The sequence below is a fragment of the Lepidochelys kempii genome, chromosome 1, assembly GCF_965140285.1.
Source record: "Lepidochelys kempii isolate rLepKem1 chromosome 1, rLepKem1.hap1, whole genome shotgun sequence".
In the NCBI taxonomy this organism is placed as follows: Eukaryota; Metazoa; Chordata; order Testudines; family Cheloniidae; genus Lepidochelys; species Lepidochelys kempii.
In genome coordinates this window covers 56,621,058-56,634,618 of record NC_136380.1, presented here as the reverse complement: position 1 = coordinate 56,634,618, position 13,561 = coordinate 56,621,058, and the positions used below count along the sequence as shown (strand labels likewise).

The window sequence follows — 13,561 nt, the reverse complement described above, 5'->3', positions numbered from 1 at the left end:
TGACGGCAGGAGGTTCAGAAAAACCAATTACAATTAAAAAGATTGAGCAACATTTTCAAACGTTGGATGTTTAGGCACCTAAAAATAAATGACCTGGTTCTAAGTAGTGCTGACCACCCACAAGTGGGTCCAGGGAGAGTTTCAGGAGCCCTGGTCTGAGTCTCAGGAGTGCCAAGTACCTGCAACTTTCAGTGGAGCTAGTTGTGAGTACTCAGGATCACACCATTCATTTCAGGCATCTGACTTTAAGCATCCATGTTTTTGTCAAATGTTGGCCTTTCTTTCAGAATAGAGTCCTACTTTATGGTGTGAAACGTTCCTCCTGTGTGAACTTTCAGAACACAGCAAAATACATCTTGGGGCACACTTTGATTTTTTTTTTTTTTTTTTTTTTTCCCCCAGTGCACCTTCGGCTGAAAAAGTGTTTTTCTAGACAGGTTCAGCATACCACTGTTTTAATTATTGCAGTAGAAGCCACACGGCTTGTTCTGCTGTTGAATTCCTACCTGAAGCTTTTCTGCCTATTTATCATAACCCTTTTGTGTGTTACAGACACCAGAGTGGTTGGACAGTGATTCCTGTCAAAAGTGTGACCAGCCTTTCTTCTGGAATTTTAAACAGATGTGGGACAGTAAGAAAATAGGCCTTAGACAGGTTTGTTCTGTTTTGTATTGATGGAATAATTTAAGAGAACAGTATATCTGGTAGTTCAATGAAATATTTTAACACTTTTCAGATATATAGAAACTTGTTTAACTTTTCTGTTGGCTGCTTGGTGATTAAAGGCATTTAGCTACCCTCATGCCAAGAGAGGGGGAATGGGCAGGCAAAGGCCTGGTGATGGGTGAATATCTTGGCCCTCACAAACAGAAGCACTTTTTGCAATCCATTTCTATAGAAAATACATATTGTACATTGGCTTGGGTAAATTTTGAGTTGATGTGGGTTTAGCCACATTAATCTCATTTAATATCAACAAGAATATTCTGTACAAACAAATGTGGCCCAAATCTCACTTCTGAAGATACTGATGGAACCAGTATAATAGTCGACTAAAAAGGTCATTGCTTTCCATTCCGAGGCAAATGTCCATAATTGCTATTCCAATTGCCCAGAGTTATTAGCAAAACTGGTCTACAGTTTGCAGTGTGAGAAAAATGGACAGTGTTAGGTAGCAATTGTCACATTGCCAAAGGCAAAAAGAAAAGGAGGACTTGTGGCACCTTAGAGACTAACCAATTTATTTGAGCATAAGCTTTCGTGAGCTACGAAAGCTTATGCTCAAATAAATTGGTTAGTCTCTAAGGTGCCACAAATCCTCCTTTTCTTTTTGCAAATACAGACTAACACGGCTGTTACTCTGAAAATTGCCAAAGGCGTTTCCAGGCCTGTTTTATTAGAAAGGATTGTAAAAAAGCTGAGGAGAATCTGCTCACTTGATTTTAGATGGACAGTGTTTACATGGGCAATGTCAGGCATTCAGTTTAATACTGAGATGTAATCTGGCGCTCCAACAGTAACCAATGCAGCGTTCCAGTATTACAAAGCCAGCATGGAGGGGAAACTCGCTGTCCCCTATAATCCTAATGTATGATCCCAGAGCCCAGCTCAGTGTGTGAGATCCTACTCTGGTTTGCTTTACGTGAAGTATTGCTGCTCCTTTTGTTGAGACTGAAAAAGTGGCAAAAGGGACCACATTGAGCTGCCTGTCAGGAATGTATATTTGCATGTGTGTTCGTATCTGAGATCATATTTGAAGAGGCAGAAGGATTTGCCCAGTGTCCTGAAAGTAATTGTATAATACTGATAAAAAGATAGTAGTCTCCTAATGATACACAGGCAATTCTCGTAACACTGATGTGCCTTGCATGCATTGATTCGCCCACACACTAATGAGAATACTCTTTTCCCCCTGCACCCCACGCACAAAAGAGAATATCCAGTCAGAAGATTTTTGCCTGGTCAAAACACCAGGCTGAGAAATGGTTCCCCAAAGATGTTTAGTCTAGCTAGTGATACAGACTAAAGTAAGTAAAGTAGCTGTGGTCGAAATTCACCACATAATAATATAACTAGCTCTTATGTAGCTCTTTTCATCCACCACTCTCAAAGTGCTCTAAAAAGGTCAGAATCCCTGTGCCTCACTTCCCCGTCTGTGAAATGGGTATAGAGGAAGCGATTTGGCCAAGGTCACCCAGCAGGCCGGAGGCAGAGGCGGGACCAGAACCCAGCTCTCTAGTCCCATTTCGGTGCTCTGTCAACTAGGCCACACTGCCCCCATTTGGCCATCGATAGTTGGCTTACGCCAGGTGCTTAGCTGATGTAGTTGTTAGTGAAAGGTAATGAAATGCAAAATTGAGACTAGTTTTTTCCTACTATTCAGCTTTTTCTCCTTCTGCCCCGATTGGGGGTTCAGAGAATTTGCTTTGGCCCCAGGTAAGTTCTGCTGAGGCGAATGGGTGAAGTTAAGAGGAGATCACTGCTGTGCTTTGCTTTGTCCATTTTAACCAATCCTTTTTCGGCTTGCCTCTTTCAGCATCACTGCCGGAAGTGTGGGAAAGCAGTGTGTGGCAAATGCAGCTCTAAGCGCTCCTCCATACCTCTGATGGGATTTGAGTTTGAAGTGAGAGTCTGCGATACCTGTCATGAATCGATAACGGATGAGGAGTAAGTCTAAACAATGAGCCCAGTTGCCTCAGAGGAGGCTTAATGAGTTACAGAACTCCTCAAGGTGTACTCCCCTGTACTGCACTCTGCTCAGAGTCAACCAGATGGGAGTGTCTCAGAGCTGTGCAAAGTGCTTTCTCCTTTAAGAGGTCAGGCCATCGGCCTCCATAGCTATGTGTAGAGCTGGGAATTAGTATCCTCCTTTATATGACTATAGTGTTCTTGTGCTTCATTTGCTGTGTTCAGTTCTGCATACCTCATTACTAGAAAGAGAGACAGTTTGGAGGGAGTTCAGGAAAGAGCAGCAAAAACGTTCTGGCGGCCGGAGGAATTCATTTAATTAGCTCCTAATTTCTCTTTCTTGTGTGTAACTTGATGCAGTGTCCTGCTGTTCGGAATACCAGGACTTGTGGTACACATCTGTCTTATATCTGGGGATGCTCCCAGAAATGGAGTGTTGGGAGATTTTTGTATCTCTGAAGGAAAACCTGTAATTCCAGGGAACTACAATCCTTCATAGGCTGTGTCTGTACTGCATGGTCCTTATGGTGGCATGCAGAGTACATACACTGCACACATCCCTAGCAAGGTATAAATAGCAGTGTAGATGGGGAGGCACTGCTTAGATGAGTAAAGACCCCTGAACCCTGTGGGTATGTGCCCTCCACAGCTCTCTACACTCCCAAGCAGTGCCTGCCCCCTCTACACCACTAAAACCAGCCGTGTAGCATCCCGCTGCTTCCCTATCACATGGAAGACTCTGGTAGCAAGGAAAGGCTCCAGTCGCCGCAGCAGCAGCTCTGCCAGAGCCTTTCACTGACACATGTAGCTTCACACCACAGCATGGGAGCAGCCCACCTTTCACTGCGGCGTGTAGCTACATGCCACCACTAGTGGTGTGCTGTGTAGACATAGCCATAGAGAGACCATGAAGCCATCTTCTCTCGCTCAGTAATTAAGTTGAGTCACTGAAGAAAATCAGTTCCTTACATTAGTGTTCAAATTCTCATTTCTTCCTTTGTGCATAGTTCAGGACAATAGTGCAGACGCTGTCTCCTTGACTCTTGATCTTTGATCTTCTTTAGACGTGCACCCACAGCCACTTTCCATGACAGTAAGCACAACATTGTCCATGTACACTTTGACGCAACCAGGGGATGGTTATTGACTTCCGGGACAGACAAGATTATTAAGGTAGGACTAAGGAGACTGCTTTAGTTCATTTTCTGTCTTTTTTTTCCATGTCCCTTCTTCCTCCCACATGATTTCAGGTCTAAGTCCCCCTTTCTTGTCAATAACAGACTCATGGTCTAGGGAATCTCTAGGCTTTCATCATACACTGCTGTTTCTCACCAGATATTTTTCACAGCCATTCAGAGATTGTTTCTGCCCAGTATGGATCATCAATGTCCTTCCATTGGGAGTTGTGCCTGCCTTTCACAAGCAGGTGCCCTCTACAATGGAATTGTTCAATCAGGGAGTTGGTACAAAAATTCTCGATTGTCACCCTGTCGATCAGAAAGCTGTGTTGATGCAACACGTTCTCCTCTCTCATAAGTGTCTGGCCTTGTCTTGCCGCCGGCATCGCAGAGGATGAGAAGATTGTTTCAGATTAAACTGGTCATTCTGTGCGTGGTATCCACCAGGCTGGCTGGGACACTGTTTAACTGACTAATTTTACACATAAGTCAGTAAGTTCCTTTGTGCCTTTCCAGCTGAGTAAGGACAATATTATTTCAAACATATGCTATCTATTGTAGTATTCATACTAACAAGGGAGTTGATAAGAAAATAATGTGCAAGACTAATCTGAAATGCCAGTTTCTTCTCGGCGTGTTTGTTCGTGTTCATTCCATGTTAGGTGTGTGTACTCGTCACATGCACTGGTGCCGGAAGTTTTTCCCCTCAGTGGTATCTGTAGGGGACCAGCTCTGGCAGCCCCTGGAATGGCACGTGTTTGCCACAGTATAAGGGGCACCACTGGGCACCACTGTCTCCTCGCGCCCTCAGTGCCTTCTTCCCACCAGTGACTGTGCTGGAACGTTCCTTTGCTTCAGCAAACCTTGTCTTCTGTAGAACTGTTCGTTGCAAACCTTTCTATTGGACGTACTCCTTATGGAGTCAGCACTGACACCAACACTGGAACAGCCGAGATCGGACTCTGTACACAGTACCATGCTGTCTGTATGGAGCACCCTGTGGGTACTGTTGTCAGACGGCAATCCACCTCCCTGGCACCGCCCAGTAAAAAGAGGAAGACCAGGAGAGGTCGGTCGCTTGCTTGCAAGGGCAAGGAGAGGGCAGGAGGCAAGCCTAGACCCATGAAGGGCAGCTCATCGCCTCCAAGTGGGAGTCAAGCCCCGGCTTCAGTTGTGCAGATTAGCCTATCCCAGGATGCGCCGGCCACTCTGGACAGTGGCATGGGAGTCCAGCACCTGGCAATGCTGTCCACCCCGGAGGCCCTGCAGGTGGCGCAGGATATCTTGTCCCTGCCAGTGCTGCCCACAAAGGTGATGACAGCTCCCAAATCAAGGGGTAAGCTTGCCTTTGGACCACCATCTCGATCCCCGTCAGTGTGGCACCACTCGCCACCTCAGGGAGTGTCCCACCAGTGCTCGCCTGTGCAGAGCCACCACACCTTGGACGTAGGGGTACCTACCAATTGGAGCACTTGGCGCCAGTCTCTGGACTCCGGCCATCGCTCTGCGGGCTGTATACATCATACCTCTGGCGACTGATGCTGACCTACTGAGGCACGTTCATCCCCGGTACCAGGAGCGTCGCTCACCTTCGGATCGACGCCACTCCAGTGGAAGCCTCCATTGGGACTCTCAGTACTGGTCACTGGCCTATAGTCAGAGGTCACCATACCAGCGTCAACTCTCGTCATCGCGGCGTCAGTCACGTTCTTGCTCCCGCTCTGTGGACCGGCACCAGTCGGGAAGCATTCGGCATGGATCACCGGGGTACCATTGTGGATCCTCTGAACGCTGACGCCGGTCACCGGGATCTCAACGCAGCGCATTGTCACCCATGTACAGATCCCACTCGGAGCGTGGCAGTGTATGCAGCCAGGACTGAGAGGCCTGGTCGGCGTTGTTGTGGTCCCAGTCTCCAGAACATGGCCCTCCATCCCTGGCTCGGAGTTGGACTAAGAACCCCTGCAGGCAGGGCAAGGTCCTCCATTGGCACTGCCAGCACTATTGTTGCCCCAAGATCAATGGCCCATGCCATGGCACCATTGGAACCCGGGGGGGGGTTCACACAGCCACCACAAGGGCATAAGTCAGTGTCGGGAGTCTCCGACACCCTCTGCCACAGTCTCCTGCCCACCTGAGATGGAGGCCCCCGGGCATGGGACCCTCCCAGGTGCAACAGACAGGAGAAGAAGGCCATGCCAAGCAGGGCATGGAGGCAGTGACTCCTGCTGTATCTGCATTCACTTTCTCATCCCCGATGAGGCCATCATGGGACCCCCACCTACCGTCCCCCCGGATGACACCAAAGCTCATCAGGAGCTTTTGAGGAGAGTAGCCTCGAACATGGGGCTAGAGACAGAGGGGCTAGAGGAGCCCTCGGACACCCTATGCAACTTCCTCAGCTCAGAAGCCTCAGCTAGAGTCACCCTGCCAGTACGTGAAGGGGTGGCAAAAATTACCAAGGCCCTCTGGCAGACTCCCTCATTGCTACCCCCTATTTCCAAGCATGCGGAGTGAAAGTACTATGTGCCTGCAAGAGGGCATGAATATCCTTATACCCACCCTTTTCCAAACTCGTTAGTAGTGTCTGCAGTCAACGAGCAGGAGAACCTGGAACAACTGCGGGCTACTCACAAAAATAAAGAGGTAAAGAAATTGGACCTTTTTGGGAGAAAAGGTTTATTTGTCGTCAAGTCTGCAGCTGAGGGTGGTGAATCATCAGGCCCTATTGGGCTGCTATGATTTCAATATTTGGCAATTGATGGCCAAATTTGCCTATTCCTTCCTGGAGAACCACAGAGAAGAGTCCCAGGCCATCCTGGTAGAGGGGCAGGGAGTGTCAACGGCGGCACTGCAGGCAGCCTCGGATGCAGCTGATTCTGCAACGTGAACCATGGCTTCAGCCATAACGATGAAGAGGGCGGCATGGCTGCCATCCTCGGGCTTGTCGATGGAGGTCCAACAGTCCATCTAGGACCTCCCCTTTGATGGTCAAGCTCTGTTTGGGGAGAAAACAGACGATAAGCTAAACAGGCTGAAAGACTTGGCTTACCCAGGTGTCGGGGTATCCTGATCTACTTGTACCTCAACAATTGGCTGCTCAAGTGTCACTCCTGGTCCCAGGTCCAGGACACGGTCGTGATACTGCTGAACACATGCAGGAGACTGGGCCTTTTGATAAACAAGGAAAAATCAACATTAGTCCCTGTAGAAAGAATAGCGTTTATCCGGGCAGTCCTCAACTCCACCAGGGCAAAGGCGTTTCTGCCAGACAGGTTCCAGATGATGAGAGACCTCGTCGCTGGAGTCTCTGCGTTCCCTCTCATGACTGCCAGGGTCTGCCTATGGCTCCTGGGCCACATGGCGATGTGCCCGTATGTCGTCCGCCATGCGATGCTCCGGATGCAACCCCTCCAGCAATGGCTGGCTATGGTCTATGCCCTGTCCAGGGATCACCTGGATAAGGTTACCACCATCCCACCAGAGGTACTCACCATGTTGCAATGGTGGACTAACCCCAGAATGGTCCTCGATGGATCCCGTTCAATAGCCCGCATCCTTCGGTGTCGCTGATATCGGATGCCTCAGACCTCAGCTGGGGAGCACACCTCGGCGCAATGCGGACGCAAGGTACATGGTCCACAGAGGCGATGATGTTGCATATAAATGTCAAAGAACTCAGGGCGGTTCGCCTAGCCTGCGGGGTTTTTCTCCCGCAGTTAACCGGCCGAATGGTTTAAGTGCTGATGGAAAATACGGCCTTGATGTTTTACATCAACAGGCAAGGGGGAGCATGCTCATCTGCCCTCTGTTAAGAGGCAAAAACAACAAGAAGTCCTTGTGGCACTTTAGAGACTAACAAATTCATTTGGGCATAAGCTTTCGTGGGCTAGAACCCACTTCATCGGATACATGGAGTGAAAATACAGGAGCAGATATAAATACATGGGGGGGTTGCGTTACCAAGTGTGAGGTCAGTCTAACTCACCCCTACTCTACTTGCCCGTACTCTACTACACTGATGACATCTTCATCATCTGGACCCACGGGAAGGAGGACCTTGAGGAATTCCACCAAGATTTCAGCAATTTCCATACTACCATCACCCTCAGCCTGGACCAGTCCACACAAGAGGTTCGCTTCCTAGACACTACATTGCTAATAAGCGATGGTCACATAAACACCACCCTATACCAGAAACCTACTGACTGCTATACTTACCTACATGCCTCTGGCTTTCATCCAGACCACATCATACAATCCATTGTCTATAGCCAAGCTCTAAGATACAACCTCTGTTGCTCCGATCCCTCAGACAGAGACAAACACCTACAGAATCTCTATCAAGCATTCTTAAAACTGCAATACCTACCTGGTGAAGTGAAGAAACAGAGTTACAGAGACAGAAGAATACCCAGAAGTCACCTACTACAGGACAGGTTCAACAAAGAAAGTAACAGAACGCCACTAGCCATCACCTACAGCACCCAACTAAAACTTCTCCAGCGCATGATCAAGGATCTACAACCTATCCTGAAGGATGATCCCTCACTCTCACAGACCTTGGGAAACAGGCCAGACCTCGCTTACAGACAGCCTCCCAACCTGAAGCAAATACTTACCAGCAACTACACACCACACAACAAAAACACCAACCCAGGAACCAAACCCTGCTACAAACCCTGATGCCAACTCTGTCCACATATCTATTCAAGGGACACCATTGTAGGAGCTAACCACATCAGCCACACCATCAAGGGCTCGTTCACCTGCACACCTACCAATGTGATATATGCCATCATGTGCCAGCAATGCCCCTCTGCCATGTACATTGGCCAAACTGGACAGTCTCTACGCAAAAGAATAAATGGATACAAATCTGATATCAGGAATCATAACATTCAAAAAACAGTAGGAGAACACTTCAATCTCTCTGGTCACTCAATAACAGACCTAAAAGTGGCAATTCTTCAACAAAAAAACTTCAAAAACCGACTCCAGCGTGAAGCTGCAGAACTGGAATTACTTTGCAAACTGGATGCCATCAGATTAGGCCTGACTAGAGACTGGGAGTGGTTGGGTCATTACAAAACCTAAACTTAACTTCCGCAATACTAATTTCTCCCTACTGTTACTCACACCTTCTTGTCAACTGTCTGTAATGGACCACTCTCTTAACACTTCAAAAGTTATTTTTCCTCCCTTGATATCCTGCTGTTAATTGATTTATCTTGTTAGACTGACGGCACACTTGGTAAAGCAACCCCTCATGTATTTATATCTGCTCCTGTATTTTCTCTCCATGCATCCAATGAAGTGGGTTCTAGCCCATGAAAGGTTATGCCCAAATGAATTTGTTGGTCTCTAAGGTGCCACAACGACTCCTTGTTGTTTTTGCTGATGCAGACTAACATGGCTACCACTCTGAAACCCTGTTAAGAGGCACTCCACCTATGGCATTTCTGCATCCCGCATGCAGTCCACCTAGATGCCTATCAGCTTCCCAGTGTCAGGAACATGCTGGCAGATCGCCTCAGCAGGTCTTTTTCTCACCACAAGGGGTCGCTCCACTCAGAAGTGGTCCAGATGCTCTTCCAGAGGTGGGGAACTCCCTAAGTGGGACCTGTTCACCACCAGACAGAACAGGAAATGTCATCAGTTTTGCTCCCTGCAGGGCCTTGGCCTTGCTTTCCCAGGCACCTTTCTCCTATCCTGGTCGGGGGTCCTCATGTATGCATTCCTGCCCATCCCACTTGTCAGCAGAGTCCTGTCAGAAATCAAGAGGGACAAGGCTCGAGTCATTATGATCACACCAGCATGGCCACACCAGCATTAATTCGGCACACTGTTGATCTGGCAGTAGCTCCCCTCCATTCCCCCCCCCCCACCCAGGGCGACCTCCTGGACCTTCTTTTGCAAGACCACAGTCACCTCCTGCACCCCAACCTCTCCTTCCTCCACCTCACAGCATGGATGCTGCATGGTTGAACCCAGAGGAGCAAGCCTGCTCCAGGGTGATGCAACAGGTCCTTTGGGGAAGTAGAAAACCCTCCACTAGAGCAACTTACCTGGTGAAGTGGATGAGGTTCTTCCATTGGGCATCTGAACATAGCGTCTCCCCAGCATGCTCTTAGAATCATAGAATCATAGAATATCAGGGTTGGAAGGGACCCCAGAAGGTCATCTAGTCCAACCCCCTGCTCAAAGCAGGACCAATTCCCAGTTAAATCATCCCAGCCAGGGCTTTGTCAAGCCTGACCTTAAAAACCTCTAAGGAAGGAGATTCTACCACCTCCCTAGGTAACGCATTCCAGTGTTTCACCACCCTCTTAGTGAAAAAGTTTTTCCTAATATCCAATCTAAACCTCCCCCCCCTGCAACTTGAGACCATTACTCCTCGTTCTGTCATCTGCTACCATTGAGAACAGTCTAGAGCCATCCTCTTTGGAACCCCCTTTCAGGTAGTTGAAAGCAGCTATCAAATCCCCCCTCATTCTTCTCTTCTGCAGGCTAAACAATCCCAGCTCCCTCAGCCTCTCCTCATAACTCATGTGTTCCAGTCCCCTAATCATTTTTGTTGCCCTTCGCTGGACTCTCTCCAATTTATCCACATCCTTCTTGAAGTGTGGGGCCCAAAACTGGACACAGTACTCCAGATGAGGCCTCACCAATGTTGAATAGAGGGGAACGATTACGTCCCTCGATCTGCTCGCTATGCTCCTACTTATACATCCCAAAATGCCATTGGCCTTCTTGGCAACAAGGGCACACTGCTGACTCATATCCAGCTTCTCATCCACTGTCACCCCTAGGTCCTTTTCCGCAGAACTGCTGCCTAGCCATTCGGCCTCTAGTCTATAGCGGTGCATTGGATTCTTCCGTCCTAAGTGCAGGACCCTGCACTTATCCTTATTGAACCTCATCAGATTTCTTTTGGCCCAATCCTCCAATTTGTCTAGGTCCTTCTGTATCCTATCCCTCCCCTCCAGCGTATCTACCACTCCTCCCAGTTTAGTATCATCCGCAAATTTGCTGAGAGTGCAATCCACACCATCCTCCAGATCATTTATGAAGATATTGAACAAAACCGGCCCCAGGACCGACCCCTGGGGCACTCCACTTGACACCGGCTGCCAACTAGACATGGAGCCATTGATCACTACCCGTTGAGCCCGACAATCTAGCCAGCTTTCTACCCACCTTATAGTGCATTCATCCAGCCCATACTTCCTTAACTTGCTGACAAGAATACTGTGGGAGACCGTGTCAAAAGCTTTGCTAAAGTCAAGAAACAATACATCCACTGTTTTCCCTTCATCCACAGAACCAGTAATCTCATCATAAAAGGCGATTAGATTAGTCAGGCATGACCTTCCCTTGGTGAATCCATGCTGGCTGTTCCTGATCACTTTCCTCTCATGCAAGTGCTTCAGGATTGATTCTTTGAGGACCTGCTCCATGATTTTTCCAGGGACTGAGGTGAGGCTGACTGGCCTGTAGTTCCCAGGATCCTCCTTCTTCCCTTTTTTAAAGATTGGCACTACATTAGCCTTTTTCCAGTCATCCGGGACTTCCCCCGTTCGCCACGAGTTTTCAAAGATAATGGCCAATGGCTCTGCAACCACAGCCGCCAATTCCTTCAGCACTCTCGGATGCAACTCGTCCGGCCCCATGGACTTGTGCATGTCCAGCTTTTCTAAATAGTCCCTAACCACCTCTATCTCCACAGAGGGCTGGCCATCTCTTTCCCATTTTGTGATGCCCAGCGCAGCAGTCTCTTCTCTTGGAATACCTGCTCCTCCTGAAGAATCAGGGCCTGGCCCTCTCTTCTGTCAAGTTTCATCTAGCTGCCATCTCGGCTTTTCATCTGCCAATCCAGGGTAGATCGGTGTTCTCACATGAGATGTCCTTCAGGTTCATGAAAGGCCTCGAAAGGCTTTTCCATCTCGTTAGGGATCCTGTCCCGCAATCGTACCTCAATCTTGTTTTCTCCAGACTCACAGGTCTGCTATTTGAACCCTTGGGCTCTTGTTCCCTTTCTCACCTATCGTGAAAAGTCACTTTCCTTGTGGCAGTGATGTCGGCTTGACGAGTGTTGGAGATTAAAGCCCTAAGCTCGGAACCACCTTACATGGTCTTCTAAAAAGACAAGGTGCAGTTGCAACCCCATCCGACCTTCCTGCCAGAGGTGATGTCTTCCTTCCATATCACCCAGGACATCTTCCTCCCGGTGTTCTGACCTAAGCCGCACAAGACTGATGAGGCGAGGTGGCTACACGCCTTGGACGTCCACCATGCCTTGGCGTTTTACCTGGAGCATACCAAACCCTTTCGCAGGTCGATGCAGTTCTTCATCACGACAGTGGACAGGATGAAGGTCCTTTCAGTGTCCTCTCAGAGGACCTCCAACTGGATTACCTCATTATGACGTTGTCTGATTAAAATATAATTATGTAAGCCATTATTTCTATCACTGTGTTATACTTGCAACAAATCTTATACAGACTAAAAATCGTGGCCAGAAGGGGTTAAACAGCTTGCAGGCTGGATGACCCAAAGCCAACCTTTAAAGTCATGCTAGAAAGGTATGGGAACTTTGAAATGCAAATCTGTGAAGTAATACTAATTGTGTGTATCTTGGATGCTACCCATGTAAACAGACAGTTCCTGTTTGTCACTATAACTATAACATGAGCAAGCACTCGAAGAAGAAAAGACAGTTACCTTTTCCGTAACTGGTATTCTTCGAGATGTGTTGCTCATGTCCATTCCATGACTCGCCCTCCTTCCCCACTGTCGGAGTTTCCAGCAAGAAGGCACTGAGGGTGGGGGGAGCTCGCAGTGACCCTTATACTGTGGCATACGCGCGCCACTCCAGGGGGTGCCAGAGCTGGTCCCCTACGGACACAGAGGGAAAAACTTCTGGCACCAGTGCCTGTGACGAGCACACACAGCTAACGTGAGTTGCTCATGTCCATTACATCTCAAAGAACATCAGTTATGGAAAAGGTAACTGTCTTTTATCCTGGCCAGTCCTGATTCAGGTCATGGGCCATCCACGAGCAAGAAATTCATAAAACCAGTCACTTCACTGAGCTTCATACCTGGAGCTCTGATGTGGCAGAAATGGGGGAAATAAAACAGTACCTTCTTTTAATAAAAAAAAGAAAAAGAAAAAAAAATCCAAACAGCTGAAGAATTGAAGGAATTGTTCTGTATCCTTGTGCCTGAAAAACTGAAAATGTGTTAAGTGCTAATAAGTGGTGTACAGCCTCAATAGATTGCTAGGGTGGAATGTTTTTGTCTTAAGCAAATGTCTCAAATTTCATTTAAAAATACACTGTAAAGTTCTCATAGCACAAAAAATCATTGTACAAATTCTGTCTTCTATACACCACCCAATTGCCTTGGCTGTTTTTGTGTAATAGTGATGGAAGATAGATTTTGTCACCTGTGCAACTTAAAAATAATTCTTACACTGAGACCTTGGGTGCATTAGCACTAGTAAAACAGAGGTTAGCTATCTAGATGTAGCTTACCTTGACAAAAGGAAAGGACTATAGCTCATAATCCTAGAATCATAGAATCTCAGGGGTGGAAGGGACCTCCGGAGGGCATCTAGTCCAGCCCCCTGCTCGAAGCAGGACCAATCCCCAGCTAAATCATCCCAGCCAGGGCATGCTAATCAGACATGT

At 47.9% G+C, this 13,561-nt stretch overlaps 1 protein-coding gene across 9 annotated transcripts in view; it reads left to right on the top strand.

Annotated features, from left to right (window-relative positions):
* The window catches only part of WDFY2 (WD repeat and FYVE domain containing 2), a 124,475-nt gene that overhangs the window by 97,671 nt on the left and 13,243 nt on the right, over positions 1 to 13,561 (top strand). For 7 of the 9 annotated variants that reach the window (XM_073343043.2, XM_078852815.1, XM_078852814.1 and 4 more), the window contains 3 exons: positions 553 to 654; positions 2,537 to 2,667; positions 3,753 to 3,861. In XM_073343043.2, the coding sequence (XP_073199144.1) occupies positions 553 to 654; positions 2,537 to 2,667; positions 3,753 to 3,861 (342 nt within the window). Of the gene's footprint in view, positions 1 to 552; positions 655 to 2,536; positions 2,668 to 3,695; positions 3,862 to 13,561 lie in introns of those variants that run through there. The other 2 variants (XM_073343074.2, XM_073343067.2) reach the window with 2 other exon arrangements.